Here is a 27867-nt window from a genome sequence, read left to right on the forward strand (position 1 = left end):
TTCGCAGTGATCTAAGAAGCAAGGACAGTAAAAGGTGAGGTATTCCAAAGTGACGAGGTAAAGAGGATAATTAGGGACAAGCATACTCACTAAATACCGACAGACTGGCGAGCAGCGTTAATTTCTATATTAGCTGAAAGCACTTTTAATCTGATTAATTATCATCTATTAAAATCGAAAAATTCTATCGAACCTTCGTCGTAGGTTGAAACGCGTCTCTTGCTCTTCAACTTCAAAGCCAACGACTCATCCGCTTCTTCAATCGAGTATTTCCTCTCTCGTTTCAATTTCAACTTCACATCACCTTCCTCGATATCTTCCACCTTGTACGGTTTCGGTACCTTCTTCTTCTTTCTTCTCAATGGCAACCTCATCTCGTCTGTATCTAATTCTTCAATACTGTATTCATCTTTTCCTTCCTCGTCAGATTCTATGATTTCCTCGATAATAGGACCAGAATCGTCTTCTACTTCCTGTATGATTCTGATCGTTTCTTCACCAGTCTCTTCAGAGTACGTCAATGGCTTTTTCTTTGGTTTCAAACGAACCTTACCGGACATAGATATATCTTCTTCTTCGTAGGTGTTCAAAGAGATCTTGAACTCCTGCTCCACATCTTCCTTGGTTTTTGTAGTGCGTGGCCGGAAAGTGACGTTCTCCGTTTCGGTGATTTCTTTAATATCCGGCCTGGATTTCCTCTTCGGTCGCAGTTTTCGAAGAGTAACATCTTCGTAGATTTCTTCGATCGGTTTTGGAGGTAGCTTGGGTGGTTTTCGTTTGAACGTGAATTCTTGTACTTCTTCTTCTTCTTCCGGTTGTTCGACTTCTTCAATTTTCTTAATCGTCAGTTCATCAGCGGCTACCTCTTCAACCTTCTTCTGCGGTTTCTTCTTCTTTATCTGCACGTCTGTTGTTATTTCTTCTTCTTCCGTGGGTTTTTCAGGAGCACGTGCTTTCTTTATGGTAACAGCTGTTTCTTCGACCTCTTCAGTTACTTTCGGTTTCTTCTCTGGCTTCTTCTTCTTTCTGATGGTGATTTCTTCGGGAGCTTCATCAGGTTCTACGGGTACTGGCTTCTTAATAGTTACCTCTGCAGCCTCTTCTTCGATCACTGGCTTCTTCTTTGGTTTCTTCTTTATAGTCAGTTCACTTTCTTCAGGTTTCTTTTCTTCTTCGATTGGTTTTGGTTTAGTGAGAGTCACTTCGGCAACTTCTTCCTCAGTGACGGATTTCTTCTTTGGTCTTGGTTTCAGAGTAACCTCCTCAGGAGCTTCTTCCTCTTTCTTTTCTTCTACGACAACCTTCTTGATCGTGACCTCGTCGGCAGCTTCTTCTACCACAGGTTTCTTCTTCTTTGGTTTCTTTACCTCTACCTTCTCACTCACTTCTTCTGGTGCTTTTTCTTTCTCTTCTGGTGTTGGTTTCTTTATTGTAATTTCTTCGGTCACTTCTTCAGTAATTTCTTCTACTGGCTTTTCCTTTGGTCTCCTCTTCAGGGTAATTTCTGCTGGAGCTTCTTCTTCCTCCTTCTCCACCACTACAGGTTTCTTGATAGTTACCTCATCGGCAGCCTCTTCTTCAACTGGCTTCTTCTTCTTTGGTTTCTTTACTTCTATCTTTTCGGTCACTTCTTCAGGAGCCTTTTCCTCTTCTTTAGGTACTGGCTTCTTCAGTGTAATCTCCTCTGTAATCTCTTCCGGAACAGGTTTCTTTTCCGGTTTCTTTTTCTTTCCTAAAGTTATCTCTTCTGTAATTTCTTCTTCTTCTTTCTCAACAACCACTGGTTTCTTGATGGTGACTTCATCAGCGGCTTCTTCTTCAACCGGTTTCTTCTTCTTCGGTTTCTTAATGGCTATTTCCTCAGTTACTTCTTCAGGTACCTTTTCTTTCTCCTCTGGAACTGGTTTCTTTAATGTAACCTCTTCTTTCACTTCTTCAGGAACAGGTTTTTCCTTTGGTTTCCTGGGTTTCAAGGTTACTTCCTCGGGAGTTTCTTCCTCTTTCTTTTCTTCTACTACAGGTTTCTTTATTGTAACTTCGTCGGCAGCTTCTTCCTTTACTGGCTTCTTTTTCTTTGGTTTCTTTATAGCTATTTCTTCGGTTACTTCTTCAGGAGCCTTTTCTTCTTCTTTAGGTACTGGTTTCTTTAATGTAATCTCCTCAGATATCTCTTCCGGAACAGGCTTCTTTTCTGGTTTCTTTTTCTTTTGCAAAGTTACTTCCTCTGTAATTTCTTCCTCCTCCTTTTCAACAACTACAGGTTTCTTAAGAGTGATTTCATCGGCAGCTTCTTCTTCCACTGGTTTCTTTTTCTTCGGTTTCTTTATTGCTACCTCCTCAGTTACTTCTTCTGGCACTGGTTTCTTTAATGTAATTTCCTCTGTCACTTCTTCGATAACAGGTTTCTCTTCTGGTTTCTTCGGTTTTAATGTCACCTCTTCTGGAACCTCCTCCTCTTTCTTCTCCTCTACAACAGGTTTCTTTATTGTAATTTCTTCTGCAACTTCTTCCTTTACCGGCTTCTTCTTCTTTGGTTTCTTTATTTCTTCTGTAACCTCTTCTGGTGCTTTTTCCTCTGGTTTCTTCAGTGTAATTTCTTCAGTAACTTCTTCAGTTATTTCCGGAATAGATTTCTTCTTCGGTTTCTTTATAACAACCTTTTCTTCTTCTTTCTCTTCTTCAGTGACAACCTTTGTGACTGTCACTTCCTCAACTACCTCTTCCTCTTTAACAGGTTTCTTCTTCTTTGGTTTCTTTACAACAGCCTCCTCAACCACCTCCTCCGGTTTCTCTGGCTTCTTCTTCAAGATGACTTCAGTTATCGTCTCTTCCTCTTCTACTTCTTTCTCTTCTACAACAGGCTTCTTGATTGTAACTTCAGCTGGAGCTTCTTCAACAGGTTTCTCTGGTTCTTTCTTTAGAGTAACTTCTTCAGCCACTTCCTCTGGTTTTTCTTCTTCTGGTTTCTTAACTGTTACTTCTTCCTCCTTTTCCTCTTTAGGCTTTTCTTTAGGTTTCTTGGTCTTCGCCTTACGCTGCACAGTGACATCTTCTGGCTCTTCCTTTGGTGGTTTTGGAACCTTCTCTTCCTCCTTCTTCGGAATTTCCTTTTCTTTTTCCTCTTCAGGTTTTTCTTTCTTCCAGGGTTTCAACGTTATCTGCTCAGGTTCCTCTTCCGGTTTCTCTTTTGTAGGTATTCTAAACTTAACTTCAGGCTCTTCGTCAGGTTCTGGTGATTTTGGTTTTCCTTTTTTCAACGGAATTTGTTCGACTTCTTGATCCGGTTTTTTCTTCGGCTCTTTCTCGTACGGTTTTGGAACTGGTTCGGGTGCTGGTTCTTCCGGTTTTTCATATTCTTCAGGTTCATATTTTTCAAGCTCTGGTCTATCAAAGTCCAATGGCTTGAGCTCGTCATGTTCTAATTTTACTTTTGGTTTCTTTTTCTTTTCTGGTTTAACTTCCTCCTCTGGTTCTGGTTTTTTGGGCTTCTTCAGAGGTTCTTCAACTTCTTCCGGTTTCTTCTCAGGTACCTTCTTCAGTTTCACCTTTTCAGGCTCTACCTTCTCTTCTTCTGGAACCTTGCCCTTGCCAATAGGTACTTTCTTTGGTTCTTCAGGTTTCTCCGCAGGTTTCTTCGGTTGGCGTTCGTACACCGATTTGTCTTCAATTTTCTCCAAAGGCACCTTCTTCAGCTCCTCAAATTCTAGATCTAGTTTCTCCAATTGTGTCACCTCTTTTTCAGATAATTTCACCTTCTTCACTTTCCTCTTCAGAACCTTAAGAGCTTCTTCCGTGTTTCTGGATAGTATACCTGTTTGTACTGGATTCTCTTCGAGGTAAGTGATCTTTGGAATCTGTAATTCAGGAGGATAATCACCGACAAATGTCATCCTGCTGCGCAGCATGATTTTCGGGAACTTGGTTTCGTCGGCTTCTTTCTTCTTGGGTACTGCGACTTTCTTCAGTTTTATGGAAGCGAATTGAACGGTCTCTGCTGGCTCCGAATACTTCAGCTTCGTAGGTTTCATCTCCTTCCTTTCGATCTTTTGTGGAACCAGCTTCTGAAGAGATTCTGGTAAAGGCTTCTTTTCCTTCTTCTTCTTCGGCTCCCATACTATCTTCTCTGGCATGGGTTCCAATACAGGTCTCTCGTATTCAGGTTCCACCCATTCCTCAATTTCGTCCTTCTTAGCTGGCTTCTTCTTCTTCTTCTTCATTACTTTCGCTTCCTTTGGTTTTTCTGGAGCAGCTTCTGTTGGCTTCTCTTCTGGTACTTTCTCTTCTTTCTTTTCTGGAGCCTTTTCTACGGGTACCTCTGTAATTTCAACTTTCTCTTCCTTCTCTTCAACTGGTACTGCTTTACGCTCTTTAGGTTTCTTCGTCGGTATTTCTTCCGCTACGGTTTCTGGAATTACTTCAGTTGTTTGAACCGTATCCTTTGGAATAATTTCTTCCCGAGTCTTAACTTCCTCTGGTTTCTTTTCAGGTATCTCTTCCACTTTATCCTCAGGACGTTCTTCTTCTGAGATTTTAGGTTTCTTTTCTGCAGGCTTCTTCTTTTTAGGCTTCTCTTCCTTCGGTTTTTCCTCTTCGGGTTTCACTTCTGGTTTTTCCTCCTCAGGTTTCACTTCCTCTGGCTTCTCTTCTATTGGTTTCTTAGGCTTCTCTTCTTTTGGTTTTTTCTCTTTGGGCTTCACTTCCTTCGGCTTCTCTTCTTCCGGTTTTTCTTTTTCTTCTGGCACCTGTGGAACTTCTTCCTTTGGTTTCTCCTCAGGAATCTCTTTCACTTTAGGTTTTTCTTCAATCACTTCACCGTTCGTTACAGGTTTCTCCTTCTTCTTCCTTTCTTTCTTTTTCACAGATACCTCAGTTACCTTTGCTTCTTCTTCAACTTTCTCTTCCTCCTTGGGAACAGCCTTTTCTTCCTCTGGTTTCTCCTCCTCAGGTATCTCCTCTGCTGTAATACCAGGAATTACTTCAGTTGTTTGAATCTCTTCTTTAGGAATCACAGCCTTTTTAGCTTTCCTCTTCTTCGGTTCTTCCGGTGTTATTTCTTCCACAACCTCTTCTACTTGTTCCTCTTCAGCTTCAGTTGGTTTCAGTTTCTTTTTAGGAGCCTTCTTTACTGTAACCTTCTTCTCTTCCACCTTTGCCTTTTCTTCCTTTTCTTCAACCACTGTAGCCTTTTCTTCTTCAGGTTTTTCTACTTCCAACTCCTCTTCCTTCGTTATAGGAACGACCTCAGTTGTTACAATACTATCTTGAGGAGTAACCTCCTTCTTCGCCTTAGTTTTCTTTGGCTTCTCAGGAACAAGTTCATCTACCTCTTCAGCTGGCTGTTCTTCTTCCCCAGGTACTGCTTCCTTTGGAGCTTCTTTCACCTTTACTTTCTTCGTGATTACCTTTTCTTCCGTTTCTTTAATTTCGGTTGCTTTCTTCTTTTTGGGTTTGGCCTCTTCAGGAAGTTTCTCTGGAGCCACCTCAGAAATGACCTCAGTTACTTCAATGCCTTCCTTCTCAGTGACTGTTGGTTTCGCCTTTTCTTCTTTAGGCTTCTCAGGCTTTATTTCTTCAACAACTTCTTCCTTCTCTTCAGCTTCGACAGCTTTACTTGGTTTCTTCTTCTTTGGCACTTTCTTTATCGCTACTTCAGTAATTTTTACCTTCTCTTCCTCCACTTCCTCCGAAGGCTTGGCTTCTTCAGGTTTAAGCTCTTCTTCAATTAACTCTTCGACAGATGTTTCTGTGATAACTTCTGTAATTTCCACTCCTTCCTTTGGCAGGATCTTCTTTTTAGCCTTTTCTTTAATAGGCTTCTCAATTACGATTTCTTCAACTTCCTCTTCAGGTGCTTTACCTTCTTTAATAGTTGCTTTCTTTTTCTTGATCACTGTCTTTGTGGGAGTTTCAATTACTTCTATGATTTCTTGTTCTTTCATCGTTTTAGCTTCTTCTATGGTCTTCTGAATAACTTCTTCAACTATCTTATCCTTCTTATCTTTTGGTTTCTTCCGGACGATCCTCTTTGTTGGAGTTTCGATCGTTTCAATGATCTCTTCTTCTTCCTCGATCACCTCTTTCGGCTTTTCAATCACGATCTCTTCAACTTTCTCCTCAGGTGCTTTGCCTTCCTCGATGGTGGTCGTCTTTTTCTTGATCACCTTCTTCGTTGGAGTTTCAATTACTTCTACGATTTCCTGTTCTTCCATCGCTTTAGCTTCTTCTATCGTTTTCTGAATTACTTCCTCGATTATTTTGTCCTTCTTATCTTTAGGTTTCTTACGAATAATCTTTTTCGTCGGAGTTTCAATAGTCTCGATGATCTCTTCTTCCTCTTCGACCACCTCTTCAGGCTTCTCTGGTGCTTTCTTCGTATCCACCTTCGTTACCTTGACCTTTTTCTTCTCTTCTTCCACTGTAGGTTTTGCCTTCTTCTTCTGCGGTTTCTCGATGATGATCTCTTCGACAAGCTCTTCAGGAACACCATCATCCTTCACCACTTCTTTCTTCTTTTTCACGATCTTCTTGGTGGGTGTCTCGACGACTTCCACTATTTGTTGTTCCTCCATCTCTACAGTTTCTTCTCTTGGTTTCTGAATGATTTCCTCAACCACGACTTCCTTTTCGCCCTTCTTCATCGGACGTATCTTCTTCCTGATGATCTTATGAGTCGGTGTTTCGATAGTCTCAAATATCTCCTCTTCTTCTTTAATAACCACTTCCTTCTTCTTCTTCGGTGCTTTCCTGACATCATGTTCGGTGATGATCACTGTCTCTTCTTCTTCTACGATCGGCTTAGCCTCTTGTTTCTCTGGTTCTTCGATTATTATTTCTTCCACCACTTCTTCCGTTACTTCGTCCTTAGCCTTAACGGGTTTCTCCTTCTTTATAACCTTCTTCGTAGGCTTCACTTCTTTCACTTCCTCGATGATCTCCTGCTGTTCGTACAAATCAAATTTAATTAAAAGTTTCTTGTTAATTAAAATTTGAAAAACAAATTAATTTCCCTACCTGTTCGACCGTCTTCTCCGTGACATCTGTGAAAAGAAGAAAATTGTTTTAATATCAATCAACAGTATTCTTCACGGTTAATCCCAAGCTATCGTTCAGCAAATCACAAACCATTTACGGATAAATCACGTACTGATATCAAGCAGATAAAATCATGGGAGGTTGTTGTCAGCGTGTGCACTGACAACTGTACACGATACAATTAATTCATAAATTATATGTATTTGTCGATTCATGTCTTTGTTTCCTGTTCTGTTAAATCGTATTTAACGAATAATAAATATATATAACGAATAATATATATATATACACATATATGATACAAGTAAACGGTGTATACGCGTCGATGGTGATAGTAATAGGTAAGAAATGGGCTTACCTTCGGCCAATTTCTCGTCTGCTTTTGGTTTTGTTGGTCTTTTGTGTTTAGCTTGTTCGTGTATTTCTGATATAGTGTCTTCGTGGAGTTCTATTGTTGCTGTTATGGGTTCTTTACCTTCCTCTTCAACAGTCACCTCTTCGGTGACACGTTCTTTACCTTCGCGTTTCTTCGTTACGCGTTTTTTGCGCACAGTTTTCTTTGTTCCTTCCTCGGTGATTATCTCGCTCGTTACGATTTCTTCTTTGATCTCTTCAACAGGCGCGGCTTTCTCGACGGACTCGACCGGCACGGCTTCGTATTTATCTACGTCAAACTCTTCGACTGTGACCACAGGTTCAAAACCTTCCTCTTCTATCGTGGTCTCTTCGATAATCTTTGGTTTCTCGTCTTTAGGTTTAGTGATAGTTTTCTTCTTTTTAATCTTACGCTGCTTCTTATCAGGCGTTTCTTCCACCGTTGTGGTCACTTCAACCGTTTCGACAATGTCGTCGTCTTTTGGAACGAACTTGATGTAGTCTTCAGGTTTCTTCTCTTCTTCCTCTGGTTTCTCACCCTTCTTCCAGGGTTTCAGTTTGATTTTCTCTGGTTCTTCAGTAGGAGGTGGTCGTTCAGGAATTCTTCTCTTTATCTCTTCCTCTTCTTCAGGTTCCTTTGGTTTGGGAACACCGGGTACGATCGGAACGGCTTCAGTTTCCTGAGCAGGTGTCTTACGTTCCTTCTTCGGTTTCTTACCTGGAACCTTTTTCTCTTTAGGTTTCTCTGGTTCAGGATACTCTGGTTTCTCTCTCTCTTCAAGCTCAACTTCCGGTGCTTCTATATCGTAAGGTTCGAATGGTTTCAGTTCCGGATATTCCTTTTCTTCTTTCTCTTTCTTTGGTTTGTCTACTTCGTCTTTCTTCTTTGGTACCTTCTCTGCTTCTTCAGGAGCACTTGGAATCTTCTCGGGTATTTTCTTTAATTGTACAGTTTCTAAATCTTCTTCTTCGGCAGGTCGACGTTTACCTTTGCCTATCACCAACTTCTTTGGTTTCTCTTCCTCAGGTTTCTCTGGTTTCGGTTTACGTTCGTAGGGAGTTATTTCTTCAACCTTTTCCAAAGGAACTTTTTTCAGTTCTTCAAACTCCTGATCCAGCTTCTCGAGCTCTGTTAGTTCTTTCTCAGGAAGCTTCATCTTCTTATGTTTCACCTTCTTCAACTTCAATGCCTCTTCCATCGTACGAGATAGTATTCCATTTTGTATATAATTTGGTTCTAAGACAGATATTGCTGGATATTTCACAGATGGTGGCCATTCATGTGCTGTAATCCGACTACGCAGCAAAATCTTCGGGAATTTGCTTACCTCTTCTTCAGGTTTCTTCTTTGGTTTAGCTGGAGCTTTCTTCAGTTTGATCTGTGCGAACAGAGGTGTAGCTGGTTCCGCGATTTTCGGTTTGATAGGCTTTTGTTCTTTGATACTGATTCTCATCAGCTGAGGTTTAACCCCTTCCTTTGCTTTATCTTCAGGTTTCTTCTTCTTCTTTACTTTGCGCTCTGGTTTCTCTTCCAGTATAGGTTCTTCCAGTTTCTCCAATGGTAATTCTTTCTTTAGCTCTTCGAATTCTTGATCCAGTTTTTCAAGTTTAGCAATTTCCTTTTCAATACGTTTGATCTTCTTCTTCTTCGGTTTCGGTAACGCAGCTGCTTCATCAACGTTACGAGATAATATACCATTTTGGAGTTCAATTGGTTCAAATGTGTCCACTTTCAAGTTTTTAGGAGAAGGAGGCCATTCGATGGCAATAATACGACTTCTGAGGAGAATGCGAGGGAATTTCTCATCTTTTTTACTTGGACGTTTGGCCACTGGAGTTTTGCGTAATTTAATTTGAGCGAACTGAGGCTTGCCCAAGGACGTCTCTTGGATATCGAGTTTCGTAGATTCGAATTTAGAAACTTTGAGACGTTGAAGTTTAATGATTTTCTTAGTTTCTTCAACGGGAACTTCTTCAGGAGCTTCTTCAGGAGCTTCGATTCCTTCTTTCTTTGGTTTAGGGACTTTCTTCTTCACGATCTTCTTCGTTTTGCCTTCTTTGGTAACAACTTCGGTAACAGTCAGTTCTTCTGGTACTTCTGTTACTTCAGTAGGTTTAACCAGTTCTGGTGCAGGTAATGCCTTCACAGTTTCTTCTACGATTTCTTCAACAGGGCCTTCAGTGACAGTGGTAACAGGGGCTTTTCCTTTCTCTTCGACAGTGACAACTTCAGTCACCTGTTGTTCTTTACCCTTACGTTTAGTAACCTTCTTTTTGATCGTTTTCTTAGGTTTACCTTCTTTCGTAACTTCTTGTGTAACAGTGACTTGTTCACGGACTTCTTCAACTTCAGATGGCTTAGCATCTTCAGGAGCAGGTAGAGCTTTGATTGTTTCTTCAACTATTTCTTCTGTAGGACCCTCAGTGACAGTGGTAACAGGAGCCTTACCCTGTTCTTCAACGGTAACAACTTCCTTAACCTGTTGTTCTCTTCCTCTACGTTTGATTACCTTTTTCTTAATAACCTTCTTCGGTTTACCTTCTTTGGTCAGTTCTTCTGTCACAGTCACCTGTTCTCGTACTTCTTCCACCTCAGATGGTTTCACATATTCTGGAGCAATCAATGGTTTGAGAAGTTCTTCAACTACCTCTTCAACAGGACCTTCTGTGACGGTGGTAACAGGAGCCTTTCCTTGTTCTTCGACAGTGACAACTTCTGTTACCTGTTGTTCTTTACCTTTGCGTTTGATCACCTTCTTCTTCGTTGTCTTCTTAGGTTTACCTTCCTTAGTGACCTCCTGTGTAACAGTAACTTGCTCACGGACTTCCTCAACTTCAGAAGGCTTTGCATATTCAGGAGCTGGCAAAGTTTTCACTGTTTCTTCAACTATCTCTTCTGTGGGACCTACTGTGACTGTTGTAACTGGAGCTTTGCCTTTTTCTTCGACAGTAACAACCTCCTGCACTGTCTGCTCCCTTCCTTTTCGTTTGATGACTTTCTTCTTGATGATCTTCTTTGGCTTACCCTCTTTGGTCATTTCTTCTGTGACAGTCACCTGTTCTCGTATTTCTTCCACTTCAGATGGTTTCACGACTTTTGGAACAGGCAGTGGTTTAAGTACTTCCTTAACCACTTCTTCTACAGGACCCTCAGTAACAGTGGTAACAGGGGCTTTTCCTTCTTCTTCAACCGTAACAATTTCGGTAATCTGTTGCTCTGGTCCTTTGCGTTTGGTTATCTTCTTCTTAGTAGTTTTCTTTGGTTTGCCTAGTTTAGTCAATTCTTCAGTCACCGTCACTTGTTCTCGTATCTCTTCGACTTCCGATGGCTTAGCATATTCTGGTGCTGGCAATGATTTAATAGTTTCGTCAATTACTTCTTCAACTGGTCCCTCTTGAACAGTGGTAACTGGAGCTTTTCCTTGTTCTTCAACCGTCACGACTTCCGTTACTTGTTGCTCCTTGCCCTTTTTCTTGATAATCTTCTTCTTGATCGTCTTCTTTGGTTTACCTTCTCGAGTTACTTCTTCTGTAACTGTCACTTGCTCGCGAACTTCTTCAACTTCTGATGGCTTAACAAATTCTAGAGCAGGAAGTGGCTTTATTTCTTCTTCAACAACTTCCTCCACAGGGCCTTCGGTTATCGTCGTCTTTGGCGCCTTTCCTTCCTCCTCCACCGTAACAATTTCTGTAACCTGCTGTTCTTTGCCCTTCTTTTTAATGACCTTTCTCTTGATTGTCTTCTTTGGCTTGCCTTCCTTCGTCACCTCTTTCGTGACAGTTACCTGTTCACGAACTTCTTCTACTTCTGATGGTTTTGCAAATTCTAGTGCAGGCAATTCCTTTATGGTTTCATCGACTATTTCTTCGACTGGTGCCTTGGTTACAGTGGTCACTGGAGCTTTACCTTGTTCCTCAACAGTAACAACTTCTGTTATCTGTTGTTCCTTGCCCTTTTTCTTGATGATCTTCTTCTTGATCGTCTTCTTAGGTTTACCTTCTCGAGTTACTTCTTCTGTAACAGTCACTTGCTCGCGAACTTCTTCAACTTCTGATGGCTTAACAAATTCTAGAGCAGGAAGTGGCTTTATTTCTTCTTCAACAACTTCCTCCACAGGGCCTTCGGTCATCGTCGTCTTTGGCGCCTTTCCTTCCTCCTCCACCGTAACAATTTCTGTAACCTGTTGTTCTTTTCCTTTCCGTTTAATGATCTTCTTCTTGGTAGTTTTCTTAGGTTTGCCAAGTTTCGTCATTTCTTGAGTCACTGTTACCTGCTCACGGACTTCTTCAACCTCGGATGGCTTAGCATACTTGGGCGCAGGTAACTGTTTTATCGTCTCATCGACTACTTCTTCAACAGGACCTTCGGTTACGCTTGTTACAGGAGCCTTACCTTGTTCTTCAACCGTAACAATTTCAGTTACCTGTTGTTCCTTACCCTTTTTCTTGATAATCTTCTTCTTGATCGTCTTCTTTGGTTTACCTTCTCGAGTTACTTCTTCCGTAACAGTTACTTGCTCGCGAACTTCCTCCACTTCTGATGGTTTGACAAATTCTGGTCCTGGAAGTGGTTTTATTTCTTCCTCGAGAACTTCCTCTACAGGACCTTCAGTCACAGTAGTTTCAGGAGCTTTTCCTTCTTCTTCGACCGTGACAACTTCAGTAACCTGCTGTTCTTTTCCTTTGCGTTTGATAACCTTCCTTTTGGTAGTTTTCTTTGGCTTGCCCAGTTTTGTAATTTCTTGAGTTACTGTCACTTGTTCTCTTACTTCCTCTACTTCTGATGGTTTCGCGTATTTAGGAGCAGGCAAGGCCTTCACCGTTTCATCGACCACTTCTTCAACTGGTCCTTCCTTCACAGTGGTCACAGGCACCTTACCTTCTTCCTCAACCGTGACAACTTCCGTAACTTGCTGTGCTTTGCCTTTCTTCTTGATGATCTTCTTTTTTATTGTTTTCATTGGCTTACCCTCTCGTGTTACTTCCTGCGTCACTGTTACCTGCTCATGGACTTCCTCAACTTCAGACGGTTTAACAAACTCTGGTGCAAGGAGCGGTTTTACTTCTTCTTCGACTACCTCTTCTACAGGCCCTTCAGTCACAGTCGTCTTTGGAGCCTTACCTTCTTCTTCAACTGTAACAATTTCTGTAACTTGTTGTTCTTTACCTTTGCGCTTGACAATCTTCTTCTTCGTAGTTTTCTTTGGTTTGCCCAATTTCGTTACTTCCTGCGTCACCGTCACTTGTTCGCGTACCTCTTCAACTTCTGATGGTTTAGCATACTCAGGAGCAGGCAATGATTTAATAGTCTCATCAACTACTTCCTCCACTGGTCCCTCGGTTACTGTGGTCACTGGCGCCTTTCCTTGCTCTTCGACAGTGACTATCTCTGTCACTTGCTGTTCTTTTCCTTTGCGCTTGATAATCTTCTTCTTTGTAGTCTTCTTCGGTTTTCCTAGCCTAGTTACTTCCTCTGTGACTGTAACCTGTTCGCGAACTTCTTCAACCTCGGTTGGTTTAACAAACTCTGGTATAGGAAGTTCCTGTATTTCTTCTATCACTACCTCTTCAACGGGTCCTTCCATCACAGTAGTTTTCGGTGCTTTACCTTCTTCTTCAACTGTAACAATTTCTGTGACCTGCTGTTCTTTTCCTTTACGTTTGATAATCTTCTTTTTGGTAGTTTTCTTTGGTTTTCCTAATTTTGTGACTTCTTGGGTCACTGTCACTTGTTCGCGTACTTCTTCCACTTCTGATGGTTTAGCATACTCTGGAGCAGGCAGTGCCTTCACTGTTTCGTCGACTACTTCTTCAACTGGTCCCTCAGTAACAGTCGTTACTGGTGCTTTACCCTGTTCCTCTACTGTAACAACCTCTGTGACCTGTTGTTCTTTACCCTTCTTCTTAATGATCTTTTTCTTGATCGTCTTCTTTGGTTTACCTTCTCTAGTTACTTCTTGAGTAACCGTCACTTGTTCACGTACTTCTTCCACTTCCCTTGGCTTAATAAATTCTGGTTTTATTTCTTCTTCGATTATCTCTTCTACAGGACCCTCGGTCACAGTCGTCTTAGGAGCTTTACCTTCTTCTTCAACTGTAACAATTTCTGTGACCTGCTGTTCTTTTCCTTTACGTTTGATAATCTTCTTTTTGGTAGTTTTCTTTGGTTTGCCTAATTTTGTGACTTCTTGGGTCACTGTCACTTGTTCACGTACCTCTTCTACTTCTGATGGTTTAGCATACTCTGGGGCAGGTAGTGCCTTTACTGTTTCGTCGACTACTTCTTCTACTGGTCCCTCAGTAACAGTCGTTACTGGTGCTTTGCCTTGTTCCTCTACTGTAACTAATTCTGTGACCTGTTGCTCCTTACCCTTTTTCTTAATGATCTTTTTCTTGATCGTCTTCTTTGGTTTACCTTCTCTAGTTACTTCTTGAGTAACCGTCACTTGTTCACGTACTTCTTCCACTTCCCTTGGCTTAATAAATTCTGGTTTTATTTCTTCTTCGATTATCTCTTCTACAGGACCCTCGGTCACAGTCGTCTTAGGAGCTTTACCTTCTTCTTCAACTGTAACAATTTCTGTGACCTGCTGTTCTTTTCCTTTACGTTTGATAATCTTCTTTTTGGTAGTTTTCTTTGGTTTGCCTAATTTTGTGACTTCTTGGGTCACTGTCACTTGTTCACGTACCTCTTCTACTTCTGATGGTTCAGCATACTCTGGAGCAGGTAGTGCCTTTACTGTTTCGTCGACTACTTCTTCTACTGGTCCCTCATTAACAGTCGTTACTGGTGCTTTGCCTTGTTCCTCTACTGTAACTACTTCTGTGACCTGTTCCTCCTTACCCTTTTTCTTAATGATCTTTTTCTTGATCGTCTTCTTTGGTTTACCTTCTCTAGTTACTTCTTGAGTAACCGTCACTTGTTCACGTACTTCTTCCACTTCCCTTGGCTTAATAAATTCTGGTTTTATTTCTTCTTCGATTATCTCTTCTACAGGACCCTCGGTCACAGTCGTCTTAGGAGCTTTACCTTCTTCTTCAACTGTAACAATTTCTGTGACCTGCTGTTCTTTTCCTTTACGTTTGATAATCTTCTTTTTGGTAGTTTTCTTTGGTTTGCCTAATTTTGTGACTTCTTGGGTCACTGTCACTTGTTCACGTACCTCTTCTACTTCTGATGGTTCAGCATACTCTGGAGCAGGTAGTGCCTTTACTGTTTCGTCGACTACTTCTTCTACTGGTCCCTCATTAACAGTCGTTACTGGTGCTTTGCCTTGTTCCTCTACTGTAACTACTTCTGTGACCTGTTCCTCCTTACCCTTTTTCTTAATGATCTTTTTCTTGATCGTCTTCTTTGGTTTACCTTCTCTAGTTACTTCTTGAGTAACCGTCACTTGTTCACGTACTTCTTCCACTTCCCTTGGCTTAATAAATTCTGGTTTTATTTCTTCTTCGATTATCTCTTCTACAGGACCCTCGGTCACAGTCGTCTTAGGAGCTTTACCTTCTTCTTCAACTGTAACAATTTCTGTGACCTGCTGTTCTTTTCCTTTACGTTTGATAATCTTCTTTTTGGTAGTTTTCTTTGGTTTTCCTAATTTTGTGACTTCTTGGGTCACTGTCACTTGTTCGCGTACTTCTTCCACTTCTGATGGTTTAGCATACTCTGGAGCAGGCAGTGCCTTCACTGTTTCGTCGACTACTTCTTCAACTGGTCCCTCAGTAACAGTCGTTACTGGTGCTTTGCCTTGTTCCTCTACTGTAACTACTTCTGTGACCTGTTGCTCCTTACCCTTCTTCTTAATGATCTTTTTCTTGATTGTCTTCTTTGGTTTACCTTCTCTAGTTACTTCTTGAGTAACCGTCACTTGTTCACGTACTTCTTCCACTTCCCTTGGCTTAATAAATTCTGGTTTTATTTCTTCTTCGATTATCTCTTCTACAGGACCCTCGGTCACAGTCGTCTTAGGAGCTTTACCTTCTTCTTCAACTGTCACAATTTCTGTAACCTGTTGCTCCTTACCTTTGCGTTTGATAATTTTCTTTTTGGTAGTTTTCTTTGGCTTGCCTAATTTCGTCACTTCCTGAGTCACGGTCACTTGCTCGCGTACTTCTTCCACTTCTGATGGCTTAGCATATTCAGGAGCAAGTAGTGGTGTGATCGTTTCTTCCACTACTTCTTCAACTGGTCCCTCTTTTACAGTGGTAACTGGTGCTTTTCCTTGTTCTTCTACAGTGACTACTTCCGTCACTTGTTGTTCCTTTCCTTTGCGTTTGATAATCTTTTTCTTAATGGTCTTCTTTGGTTTGCCCATTTTGGTTAGTTCTTCAGTTACTGTCACCTGTTCTCGTACTTCCTCGACTTCTGTTGGTTTGACAAATTCTGGTATAGGAAGTTCTTTTATTTCTTCTATCACTACTTCTTCTACAGGACCTTCGGTCACAGTCGTTGTTGGTGCCTTGCCTTCTTCCTCAACCGTAACCACCTCCGTGACCTGTTGTTCTTTTCCTTTACGTTTGATTATCTTCTTCTTGGTAGTCTTCTTTGGTTTGCCTAATCTTGTCACTTCCTCCGTTACCGTCACCTGTTCACGAACTTCTTCAACTTCTGACGGTTTAGCGTATTTCGGGGCGGGTAATTTCTGTATTATCTCTTCAACTACCTCTTCAACTGGACCTTCGGTGACACTGGTTATCGGAGCTTTACCTTGTTCTTCAACGGTAACAACTTCGGTAACCTGCTGTTCTTTTCCTTTACGCGTTATCACTTTCTTCTTCGTCGTCTTTCTAGGTTTACCTTCTTTGGTTATTTCTTCTGTAACAGTTACCTGTTCCTCCACTTGTTGTACCGTAGGTGTCAACTTCTTCCGTGGTTTCAGAGGTATAGTTTTTTCCTCAGGTACTTCTTCCACTACATATTCCTCTTTTTCTATTTTAGGACGTTCTTCGATGTCTTCTTCAATAATCTCTACGGGTTTCGTCACCACTGTTGTTTCCGGTGCTTTCCCTTCCTCCTCTACTGTTATCTCTTCCGTCACTTGACGTGTTTTTCCACGTCTCCTTACGAATTGTTTCTTGGTGACCTTCTTTTTCTTATCTGTATCCTGAACCTCGGTTATTGTCACCTCCACTTTCTCTTCTTCTTTCGGTACGATTTCTTCAGCCTCATCGATTCTTGCCGATACTATTTCTTCTACGTCCGACACTGTTGTCACTTCTTCGATTGGCATGAACTGTTTCTTCGGTATAGATGGTATTTTCGGTTTTATGTCGTCAAGTTCTTCTTCGATTACCACGACAATGTCTTCTTCGCCCGTTGTCTTCGGCTTCTTTCTAACTATCGTTTTCTTTGTTTTAACAGCCGCGGTCGCGTCCTCGGTACTGCCGCGCCTAAATTTCGTTGTGTACTCTTCGATCACCTCTGTATCAGATTCGATCGATTGTTGCTGTGGCAAATCGTGTTTTGTTGTGTGTTGTGTGATTGTGATGTGATGTTGTTGCGCTGGTGCTTCTGTGGTTTCTGAAATGTATACAGAACAAAGTGTGATACGATTAACTTGTGTCCACTAGTGTCATTATTCTGCTCGATTGCTTTTCTTTACTTTTTGGTTTGACTTCTCATTACCCTGACAAACCCACTTTGTTTCTTTTCTTTTCTCACCGGGCCATTGTATGTTGTATATCGTGTCATTACCATTATAATGTTCAGTGAATGATCTGTGGATGTGTCCTGTGTGTCTGTTACCGTGTGATGTCCACCATGATGTCAATACACATGTACCTACCTTTCATATTTCCTAATATACCTACACCATAATCACCCTACGATCCGTAAAACCTGCAAGCGCGCGTTTTATCTTCACCTTCGTTCGACCATCTCCTATATTCTCTCAAGAAACTTTAATCTTCATTTCGTTCTCCAGTCCGTTCCTAATCGTCAACGTAACAGTCCGTCCCGTCCATGGTAGTTTCATACCTTGATAACAATAATACTCACCCACAATGTGTTCCAGGTGGTCAGCTTGGATAGAAACTCTGGCTAACTTAGCGAAAGGTAATACAGACTCGGGCAGTTCTGACTCAAATTCATGGGCAGTCAGGTGTTCAGTTACTATTACACCTTGTTGAATTTCATCGACACCTTTGGCGGTCTTGCCTTCTGGCTTTTTCACTTTGAACTCTGAAGCCATGTCCTCCGGTTGAACCTCGGTTTTCAACGCGACCTTTCGTTCGATCACGTCCGCTTGAGCGGAAGCCTCTTTAGCTACGCCTTTGATCACTTCCTTCGATTCTTTCTCTGTGGCGGTCACCTGGGTGACCTCGAGACTCTCAGAAACGCGGAAGGATACTTCAGCCGTGGCAGAAGTTGTTGTCTTTTCAACGACGAAAGTGCTCTCCCTTTCCTGGGTCAGAGTTTGCGACTGTTCTATGCTTTCGAATGGAATTTGTTCAGGGATTATCTGTTTTGTGTCCGGTTTAATCGATTCCTGCAATTCTCCTGTGATCGAAGATGCGATCACTTGAGACTTCTCGGCAACCTGGATACCCAGAAGACTGGGTTTAGCGGTTTCTTCGGTTGGTTTGTCAGGAGTCGGCAGTCCCTTCTCCACCTCTCCAAGAGCTACTTCTGATACCGATAGCGATAACAATTCTTCCAACTGTGGCTTTCCTTTCTGTTCCTCGGGTGCTTTCGGTTTCGCAAATTCCTCGGTCATCGTCATCGTCAGGACCTCTGATTTTTCAGCTACCTCTATACCAGACAGTTGTGGAAGAGCCTTGCGTTCTTTGGGAGCCTCTGGGGCAGGTAGCTCCTTCTCAGCTTCCGTGGAAACTACTTCAGAGACAGTGATGAAACTCATCTCTTCCACATCTGGTATTCCCTTCTGACCTTCAGGTTTCTCAAGTTTCTGCATCTCCTCGACGTTACTCACCGTTAAGACTTCTGTCTTTTCGGCTACTTCTCTGCCGATCATCTGTGGCTGAGCGACCTTCTCGCTAGGCTTCTCAGGAGATGGTAAGGTTTCTTCAAGTTCGTTAGAGACAACCTGGGAGACTGTAATAGATGTCAATTCATCCAGCCGTGGTTTTCCTTTCTGTTCTTCGGGTAGTACCGATTTCTCAAACTCTTCAACGTTGGATACCGTGAGAACCTGACTGGTCTCTGCCACTTCTCTTCCTGACAAAGCAGCTTTAGCTGTTACTGTACCTGGTGCTTCAAGTTTTTCTAGGATCTCCTCGGTTTCGTGGGACACTGCCTGGGAGACTGTAAGCGAGGTAAGTTCTTCGACGTTCGGTACACCTTTCTGTTGTTCCGGTGCGCGATCAGTCGTCAGTTCGGTGGCACTGATCATAGTCAATATCTGTGTGGTTTCTGCAACGTCCCGACCAATCAGGCTAGGCTGAGCCATTTTCTCTGTCGGAACTTCAGGACTTGGTAGAACGTCCTCCTTTTCAGTGGAGACTGTTTGCGACACAGACAGAGAAACGAATTCTTCCAAACCAGGAACTCCTTTTTGTTCTTCAGGTATCTTGGATTCAGCCATGATGTCCACGTTCGACATACTCGTTACGAGCATCGTTTGTGCAACGTCTCTGCTTGTCATACTTGGCTGAGCTTCTCTTTCCACAGGTACTTCAGCCGATGGTAACGCTTCTTCTGCTTCTTGAGAAACTACCTGCGACACTGTCAATGGTGCCAGTTCCTCGATTTGTGGTTTACCTTTCTGTTCTTCGGGTACTTTGGCTGCTAGAAGCTCTTCGGCGCTAGCCATGGTTAACACCTGGCTGGTCTCAGCAACGTCCCTTCCGAGCAGACTAGGTTGGGCCGTCTTCTCTTTTGGAATCTCTGCAGTGGGTAATGCTTCTTCAGCTTCTTCAGATACTACGTGGGAGACTGTGAGAGGAGTCAATTCGTCCAGTTTCGGTTGAACCTTCTGTTCTTCGGGTGCCTTGGATTTTAGAAGCTCTTCGGCACTGATCATCGTTAATACTTCCGTTGTTTCAGCTACTTCGATGCTGGATAGCTGAGGAAGCGCTGTACGCTCTTTAGGAACTTCTGGACTAGGCATTTCTTTCTCCATTTCTGTGGAAAACACTTCGGAGACTGTGATGAAACTCATCTCTTCCACGTCTGGCTTTCCTGTTTGACCCTCTGGTTTCTCGAGTTTCTTCAATTCTTCGACATTCGTGACAGTTAAGACTTCCGTCTGCTCTGCTACTTCTCTGCCAATCATCTGAGGCTGGGCGATCTTCTCGCTAGGTTTCTCTGGAGACGGTAGTGTCTCTTCAAGTTCATTGGACAAAACCTGGGAGACTGTTATAGACGTCAATTCGTCCAAACGTGGCTTTCCTTTCTGCCCTTCGGGTAGTATTGATTTCTCAAACTCTTCCACATTGGATACCGTTAGAACCTGACTCGTCTCTGCTACCTCTCTTCCCGATAGTGCAGCTTTCGCAGTTACTGTACTAGGTGCTACAGCCTTTTCTAGGATCTCTTCAGTTTCGTGAGACACTGTCTGAGAAACTGTTAGCGAGGTCAGTTCTTCTACGTTTGGTACACCTTTCTGTTGGTCTGGTGCATGACCTGTTGTCAGTTCCATGGCACTGATCATCGTCAGAACCTGCATGGTCTCTGCAACGTCTCTTCCGATCAGACTAGGTTGAGCCATCTTCTCTGTTGGTACCTCAGGACTGGGTAAAACATCCTCCTTTTCGGTGGAGACCATCTGAGACACTGACAGAGGAATGAATTCCTCCAAACCTGGAGCACCAGTTTGTGCAGCAGGTTTCTTGTCTTCGATCAGTGTATCTAAACTAGCCATCGTCAACACCTCCATCGTTTCAGCTACGTCTCTTCCTGTCAGATCAGGTTGGGCTGTCCTCTCTGTTGGAGCTTCAGGTATTGGCAAAGTTCCTTCTGCTTCTTGAGATACTACCTGAGAGACAGTTAAAGGTGCCAGTTCCTCTACTTGTGGTTTGCCTTTCTGTTCTTCAGGGACTTTGGGTGCTAGAAGCTCTTCAGCACTGGCCATGGTTAACACCTGAGTGGTCTCTGCTATGTCTCTTCCGAGCATGCTCGGTTCGGCTGTCTTCTCTTTTGGTTTCTCAGCTTCTGGCAAACGCTCTTCAGCTTCTCCAGATACTATCTGTGATACTGTAAGTGGCATGAGTTCCTCCAACTGTGGCTTACCTTTCTGTTCTTCTGGTAATACATCTTTCTGTAGTTCTCCAACAGTTGTTACGGTAAGAACTTGACTGGTCTCTGCAACTTCTCTTCCCAAGAAGGCGGGTTTAGCTGTCGCTTCGCTCGGTGCGACAGCTTTCTCCAGGATATCTTCAGCTTCGTGAGACACTGTCTGAGAAACTGTGAGCGATGTCAATTCCTCAACGTTCGGTTTTCCTTTTTGTTCTTCCGGTGCTTTAGTTGTTAGCTGCTCTTCGCTAACCATCGTCAAAACCTGAAGAGTTTCTGCTACGTCATGACCAGTCAAGCTTGGCTGTGCCATCTTGGTTGTAGGCACTTCAGGGCTGGGCAGCACGTCTTCTTTTTCAGTGGAGACTGTCTGTGACACGGACAGAGGTACGAATTCTTCCAGACCAGGAATACCTCTCTGTTCCTCAGGTTTCTTTTCTTCGATCATGATATCTACGTTCGCCATACTCATTACCACTGTGGTTTGTGCCACGTCTCTTCCTGTCAGGTCAGGTTGTGCCTTCCTCTCGGTTGGTGCTTCTGGCACTGGCAATACCCCTTCAGCTTCCTGAGATACTACTTGGGAGATAGTTAATGGAGCTAACTCTTCGACTTGTGGTTTTCCTTTCTGTTCTTCTGGTGCCTTCGGTGCCATCAGCTCTTCAGCACTGGCCATGGTTAACACCTGAGTGGTCTCTGCTATGTCTCTTCCTAGCATACTTGGTTCAGCAGTCTTCTCCTTAGGAACTTCAGCTGTCGGCAGGCCTTCTTCAGCTTCTCCAGATATTATTTGCGAAACCGTAAGTGGTGTTAATTCTTCCAATTTCGGTTTACCTTTCTGCTCCTCGGGTAGTACATGCTTTTCTAATTCTCCAACGTTTAATACAGCGAGGATCTCGCTGGTCTGCGCGATTTCTCTTCCGGTAAACGCAGGTTTAGCAGTTGCCTCGCTCGGAGCTGCAGACTTCTCCAGAATCACTTCCGTTTCCTGCGAGATGGTTTGAGAAACAGTAAGCGATGTCAGCTCTTCGACATTGGGTTTCCCTTTGTGCGTTTCTGGCGCAAGAGCAGTTATCAGTTCTTCTTCGCTCGTCATTGTTACCACCTGCATAGTTTCTGCTATGTCACGACCAGTCAGACTTGGTTGTGCCATCTTCGTGGTAGGTGCTTCAGGACTTGGTAGCACATCCTCCTTCTCAGTGGAGACTGTCTGTGACACGGATAAAGGTACGAATTCTTCCACACCAGGAACACCTTTCTGTTCTTCAGGTTTCTTGTCGTCAATCATCACGTCTGCGCTCGCCATACTCATTACGACTGTGATTTGTGCCACGTCTCTGCCTGTCAGATCAGGTTGTGCCTGTCTTTCCGTTGGTGCTTCAGGCACTGGCAACACTCCCTCTGCTTCCTGAGAAACAACCTGGGAAACAGTAAGCGGTGCCAGTTCTTCGACTTGTGGCTTTCCTTTCTGTTCTTCTGGTGCTTTGGGTGCTGCAAGCTCTTCAGCACTGGTCATGGTTAACACCTGAGTGGTTTCTGCAATGTCCCTTCCAAGCATGCTCGGCTGAGCTGTCTTTTCTTTCGGTTTCTCAGCCTCTGGCAAACGTTCTTCGACTTCTCCCGACACAACCTGCGACACCGTAATAGAAGTCATCTCGTCCACGCGAGGTTTACCTTTCTGTTCTTCAGGTAGTATTTGTTTCTCCAGCTCTCCTACGTTCGTTACGATCAACGTTTCACTCGTTTGTGCAACCTCTCTTCCGGTGAACGCAGGTTTGGCAGTTACTTCCCCAAGTGCTGCAGCTTTCTCCAGAATCTCTTCAGTCTCGTGTGATATGGTTTGAGAAACTGTTAGCGATGTCAGTTCTTCGACGTTGAATATACCCTTGTGCTGTTCAGGGACACGAGCTGATATTAATTCTTCTTCGCTGGTCATGGTTACAACCTGCATGGTCTCCGCTATGTCGCGACCAGTCAGACTTGCTTCTGCTACCTTAGTCGTGGGTGCTTCAGGGCTGGGTAGAACCTCTTCCTTTTCGGTAGAGACCGTCTGCGAGACAGACAGAGGTACGAATTCTTCTAAACCTGGTACACCTTTCTGTTCAGCAGGTTTCTTGTCCTCGGTCAAAGTATCTACACTCGCCATAGTCAAAACCTCCATCATTTCAGCAACGTCTCTTCCTGTTAAATCAGCCTGAGCCTTCCTTTCGGTTGGTGCTTCAGGTACTGGTAATATTCCCTCTGCTTCTTGAGAAACAACCTGAGAAACAGTTAACGGTGCTAGCTCTTCAACCTGCGGTTTTCCTTTCTGTCCTTCAGGTGCTTTGGGTGCTTCAAGCTCTTCAGCACTGGTAACAGTTAACACCTGAGTAGTCTCTGCGATATCTCTTCCTAAAATGCCTGGCTGAGCTGTCTTTTCCTTCGGTTTCTCAGCTTCTGGTAAACCTTCTTCAACTTCGCCTGATATTATTTGCGAGATTGTAAGAGGTGTTAATTCGTCAAGTTGTGGCTGACCTTTTTGTTCGTCAGGTAGTACCTGTTTCTCCAGTTCTCCAACGTTAGTTACAATCATTATCTCGCTAGTTTGCGCAACTTCTCTTCCTGAGAAAGCTGGTTTAGCAGTTACCTCGGTTGGTGCTGCAGCTTTCTCCAGTATTTCTTCAGCTTCTTGCGATACCGTCTGCGACACCGTGAGTGGTGTCAGTTCTTCCACGTTCGGTTTGCCCTTGTGTTGTTCAGGAGTTTGAGCTGTTATCAACTCTTCTTCACTGGTCATTGTTAATATCTGCATGGTTTCTGCAACATCACGACCTGTTAGACTCGGTTGAGCTATCTTCGTGGACGGTGCTTCTGGACTGGGTAGAACATCCTCCATTTCGTTCGACACTGTTTGAGTCACAGACAGAGGAACAAATTCTTCCAATTCCGGATGTCCTTTCTGTTCGTCAGGTTTCTTATCTTCAGTGAACGTGTCCACGCTGGTCATGGTCAACACTTCCATCGTTTGAGCTATGTCTCTGCCTGTCATGTCAGGTTGAGCCTTCCTTTCGGTTGGCGCTTCAGGTGCCGGTAATATTCCCTCGGCTTCTTCAGAAACGACCTGAGAAACAGTTAACGGTGCTAGTTCTTCAACTTGTGGCTTGCCTTTCTGTCCTTCTGGTGCTTTGGGTGCCGCAAGCTCTTCAGCACTGGTAACAGTTAACACCTGTGTGGTCTCTGCGATATCTCTTCCTAAAATGCCTGGTTGAGCTGTCTTTTCCTTTGGTTTCTCAGCTTCTGGTAAGCCTTCTTCAACTTCGCCTGATATTACCTGTGACACTGTGAGCGGCATCAGCTCGTCCAGTTGGGCTTGTCCTTTCTGCTCGTCAGGTAGTACCTGTTTCTCCAGTTCTCCAACGTTAGTTACGATCATCATCTCGCTGGTCTGAGCGACTTCCCTTCCCGAAAAGGCTGGTTTGGCGGTTACCTCGCTCGGTGCTGCGGTCTTCTCGAAGACATCTTCAGCTTCGTGCGACACGGTTTGAGAAACAGTGAGCGGTGTCAGTTCTTCAACGTTAGGTATACCTTTGTGTGTTTCCGGTGCGAGAGCAGTGATCAACTCCTTCTCGCTAGTCATCATCACTACTTGCATGGTTTCTGCTATGTCGCGACCAGTTAGACTTGGCTGCGCTGTCTTCGTGGTAGGTGCTTCAGGGCTAGGTAGAACATCCTCCTTTTCGGTAGACACTGTCTGCGATACAGACAGAGGAACAAATTCTTCCAAACCTGGCATACCCTTCTGTTCGGTTGGTTTGACGTCTTCTGCTAAGATGTCGGCACTCGTCATGGTCAACACTTCCATCGTTTCAGCTATGTCTCTGCCTGTCATGTCGGGTTGAGCCTTTCTTTCCGTCGGCGCTTCAGGGGCTGGTAGCGCTGATTCTGCTTCTTGAGATACCACCTGAGACACTGACAAAGGTGTTAACTCTTCTACCTGCGGCTTCCCCTTTTGTCCTTCCGGCGCCTTCGGTGCAGCAAGCTCTTCAGCGCTGGTCACAGTGAGTACCTGCATCGTCTCGGCGACGTCTCTGCCAAATATGTTTGGTTGAGCTGTTTTCTCTTTAGGAACCTCTGCTGTTGGTAGCTCCTTTTCAGCTTCCCCAGTTTCCACATGAGAAACTGTAAGAGGTGTCAGTTCGTCCACTTGAGGTTTGCCTTTCTGTTCTTCGGGTCGCTTCACAGCGAGATCCTCCGCTTCTGTCATAGCGGTCACTTGGGTTGTCTCTGCAGCTTCTCTGCCAGAGATGTTGAAGTCTGCCTTCTGATCTTTAGGCGTGGCCTTAGTAGTGAAGACGTCTTCTGTTTCATTCGAGATCACTTCTGATATGATAGTCGACGATAGCTCCTCTACCTCTACTCTACCCTTCTCTTCCTTCATCTTGGTCTCTTTCTTCAAGGTTTCAGCACTGCTCGCTGTAATCACCTGCATCACTTCAGGAATACTAATGGATGTTAATTCAGTGAGAGCTACATTGGCTGTCTTTTGATCCGGTCTCACATCAGTCTTGTACAAATCTTCCTTCTCAGCCAACTCTTGCACGGCTACAGTGATGCTTTCTAGAGGAACATGGGACGGCTGAGCTATACCGGAAGTAGGTTTCTGATCCGGTAGGTATTCCTCGGTAGGCGAATGTGACCTAACTTCTTCGAGCATCGGTGCTACTTGGGTAGTGAATTCTGTGCTGGCATACGCTCCCTTCACGTCGGATACCTGGGTGTATTCGGTTTCCTTCTCACTCACGACCACCATGGTGGTGTGCAGACTCTCAACTTCGTTCATGGCAATTTCAGCTACCTTGGTCTCGGGAGCTTTATCCTTTTCAACGGGAGCTAAATTCTCGGCGACGACTGTCTCGCCTACTATAGTTTCCTGCAAACTGACGTGTTCCACCTTCGCCGTGCCAGAGGAAGGCACCTCCTTCTTCACTTCGCCTAGATTGTCCTCCGGCTGGGTCATCTCTACCTCCAACGAAACGACAGGATGGGTAGGCACAGTCTTACCACGATGAGACTCTGGCATCTCGAAGACCCTCAAATCAGCCTCCTTTTCAACCGAAGTAGTCTGGAATACCTCGACGCTTCTGTTCACATCGTAGCTCGTGTCTACCATACGTTCTTCAGGTTTCACCATTTCCTCCATCCTCTCCTCGCGGTCGTGGGTCAAGGTCTCCTGGATCATCTTAGCTTCGGTTAATTGTACAGATACCGTTCCACTTTCCTGGACGTACTTCAACTCCTCTCTGAAGTCTGACGGATAATCTGCTGTTTGAATTTCAGAGATCATCACGTGTTCTTCCGGTCTGATCGAGGTCTCTGCTAATGCCTTCGTTGGCTTCTCATCGGGACGATAAACTCCTTCTGATTCTTGAACAACGGTACTCTGAATCGATCCAATCTCTAACGAAGATATGGATGTCTCTGCTGTCTTCGTGTCTGGTTTGTCACCTGGCTGGTACTCCTTCTCTTTCTCCGAGGGCACCGTCTCAACAGTCACCGCTGGAGTCATCTCGATGACGTTCAAATCAGCCACGGCCTTCTTCGTCTCTTCGATCGTTAAGCTAGTCTCCGTGTCCTGTGTTTGAACCGTGGACACGGACACTCCTTCGAGTACAGTGACGTTAGTGGTAGCTTCGAAGGTCTCGGTCTTCTTTTCAGAGATAAATACTCCTTCGCTTTCCTGCACGACGTTCTGCTGGACCACGGCAGTCTCGTTTCCGTACGATATTCCAATCTGTGCTACTTGACTCGGTGGTAGTCTTCCTGGTATATATTCGCCTTCCTTCTCAGGCGCGTGCATCTCTTCGGTAACTCTTTGACGCTGAGAGATGACACTCTGCGTTGCCACTTCCGTAGGGACGATCAATTCCGGATAATACTTTCCTGGCTTATCCTCCGCGCGAACCTCTTCGACCACCAACGGTTCAACAGCTGTAACGTTCACTCTCGGTTTCGTCGCCACCGTCTTCAGGGGCTCCAGTTTGTCTTCGGTTAAACCTTCGTGCACTTCGTACACGGACAAGCTTAATTGAGGTAGAATAGTGTCTTCAGCTTTGACAGTCTGCGGCGTCACGAAGTCCTCTGTCGGTACTTCTTTCTCCCTCACCATCGTTTCGTAGACCGTCGTAGCTTCCTGAAGAGTCACGCTTACTTCCGCTGTCCTACCGATCTCCTGTTTGCTCACGGACAAACTTGTCACGCCAGCGTCGCTGACCAAAGTCTCGCTGACCTGCACACCTTCCGATGGAATTATTCCTGGTGTTGCCTCGTACGATGTTGGCTTGAACGTGTCTGCGAATTCACCGGTGGACGCTTGGACAGTTGTCTCCGTGGTCGAGTACGGTTCCACCGGTGAGATGGACAGTGATGCTTTGCGTTCGATGGGTTTTATTCGACTGATGTCGCTGATCTCCTTCTCTTGTACTGGTACAATGTGTTCTGTCAATGCAGTTATCGTGTCTACTGTTAATTTCGCTTTTTCTAATTCAGGTTTTCCAGGCGCCTGTTCAGTGGTTCGGTCTAATGGTACCACTTGGTGACGTTGACTAGGAACGTTCACCATGATTGATGGCATTGATTTATCTTCGGTCACGTCGAATTCTTCGATTTCCTCGAGTTCAACCTCGTCTCTGCCGATCTTAGGTCGCTTTGGCTTCAGTTCTTTTCTTACTTTCTCTATAATCTCTTCTTCTTCTTCAACATCCTCCTTCTCTTCTAAATCATCGCGTTTCTTTTTCTTTTGAGCCAGCCTGCCCTTCGAGTCTGTTTCAACGATCACGGTTTCGATCTCTTCCTCGATCTCTTCCACGTCCTTTCGCTTCTTCTTCATCTTCTCTTGTTCGGTATCCTCGATCTCTTCGATCTCTACAACCTGAACCCCCTCGTCCCTATCTTCCTTTGTCTCTTCCCTCGGTTTTCTATCTTTTCGTGCGCGCAGTGTTGTGTGTGTCTGCCGTGTGTCCTCGTATTCTGTGGAAATTATGTGAGAATTTTCGTGTCAATCAAAACGCGAGTGTCTGACCGTATCGTATATGAGAAAACCTTATCTCGCTCGCTCGCACGCTCGTTCTCGCATTCGTTTTCTTTTTATCCTTTTTTTTTTTTTTGTGTTAGACGTAAATCATCATTCTCTTGCAGATATCATGCGACGTACCAATTGAGCGGATGCTGCGTTTCGCTTCAGACAACAAAACTTTCGTGCTTCAACGAAACAAGAGCGGCAAAAAAACTTA

At 44.0% G+C, this 27867-nt stretch overlaps 1 protein-coding gene across 25 annotated transcripts in view; it reads right to left on the minus strand.

Annotated features, from left to right (window-relative positions):
- The window catches only part of sls (sallimus), a 133553-nt gene that overhangs the window by 8156 nt on the left and 97530 nt on the right, over positions 1-27867 (minus strand). For 18 of the 25 annotated variants that reach the window (XM_034327041.2, XM_034326979.2, XM_034326909.2 and 15 more), the window contains 4 exons: positions 17405-27604; positions 7391-16927; positions 7012-7037; positions 194-6938 (listed from right to left, as the gene is read on the minus strand). In XM_034327041.2, coding sequence (XP_034182932.2) covers positions 194-6938; positions 7012-7037; positions 7391-16927; positions 17405-27604 — 26508 coding nt within the window. Of the gene's footprint in view, positions 1-193; positions 6939-7011; positions 7038-7390; positions 16928-17404; positions 27605-27867 lie in introns of those variants that run through there. The other 7 variants (XM_034326899.2, XM_034327022.2, XM_034327011.2 and 4 more) reach the window with 7 other exon arrangements.

This window comes from Osmia lignaria, chromosome 9, assembly GCF_051020975.1.
Source record: "Osmia lignaria lignaria isolate PbOS001 chromosome 9, iyOsmLign1, whole genome shotgun sequence".
Taxonomy (NCBI): domain Eukaryota; kingdom Metazoa; phylum Arthropoda; class Insecta; order Hymenoptera; family Megachilidae; genus Osmia; species Osmia lignaria.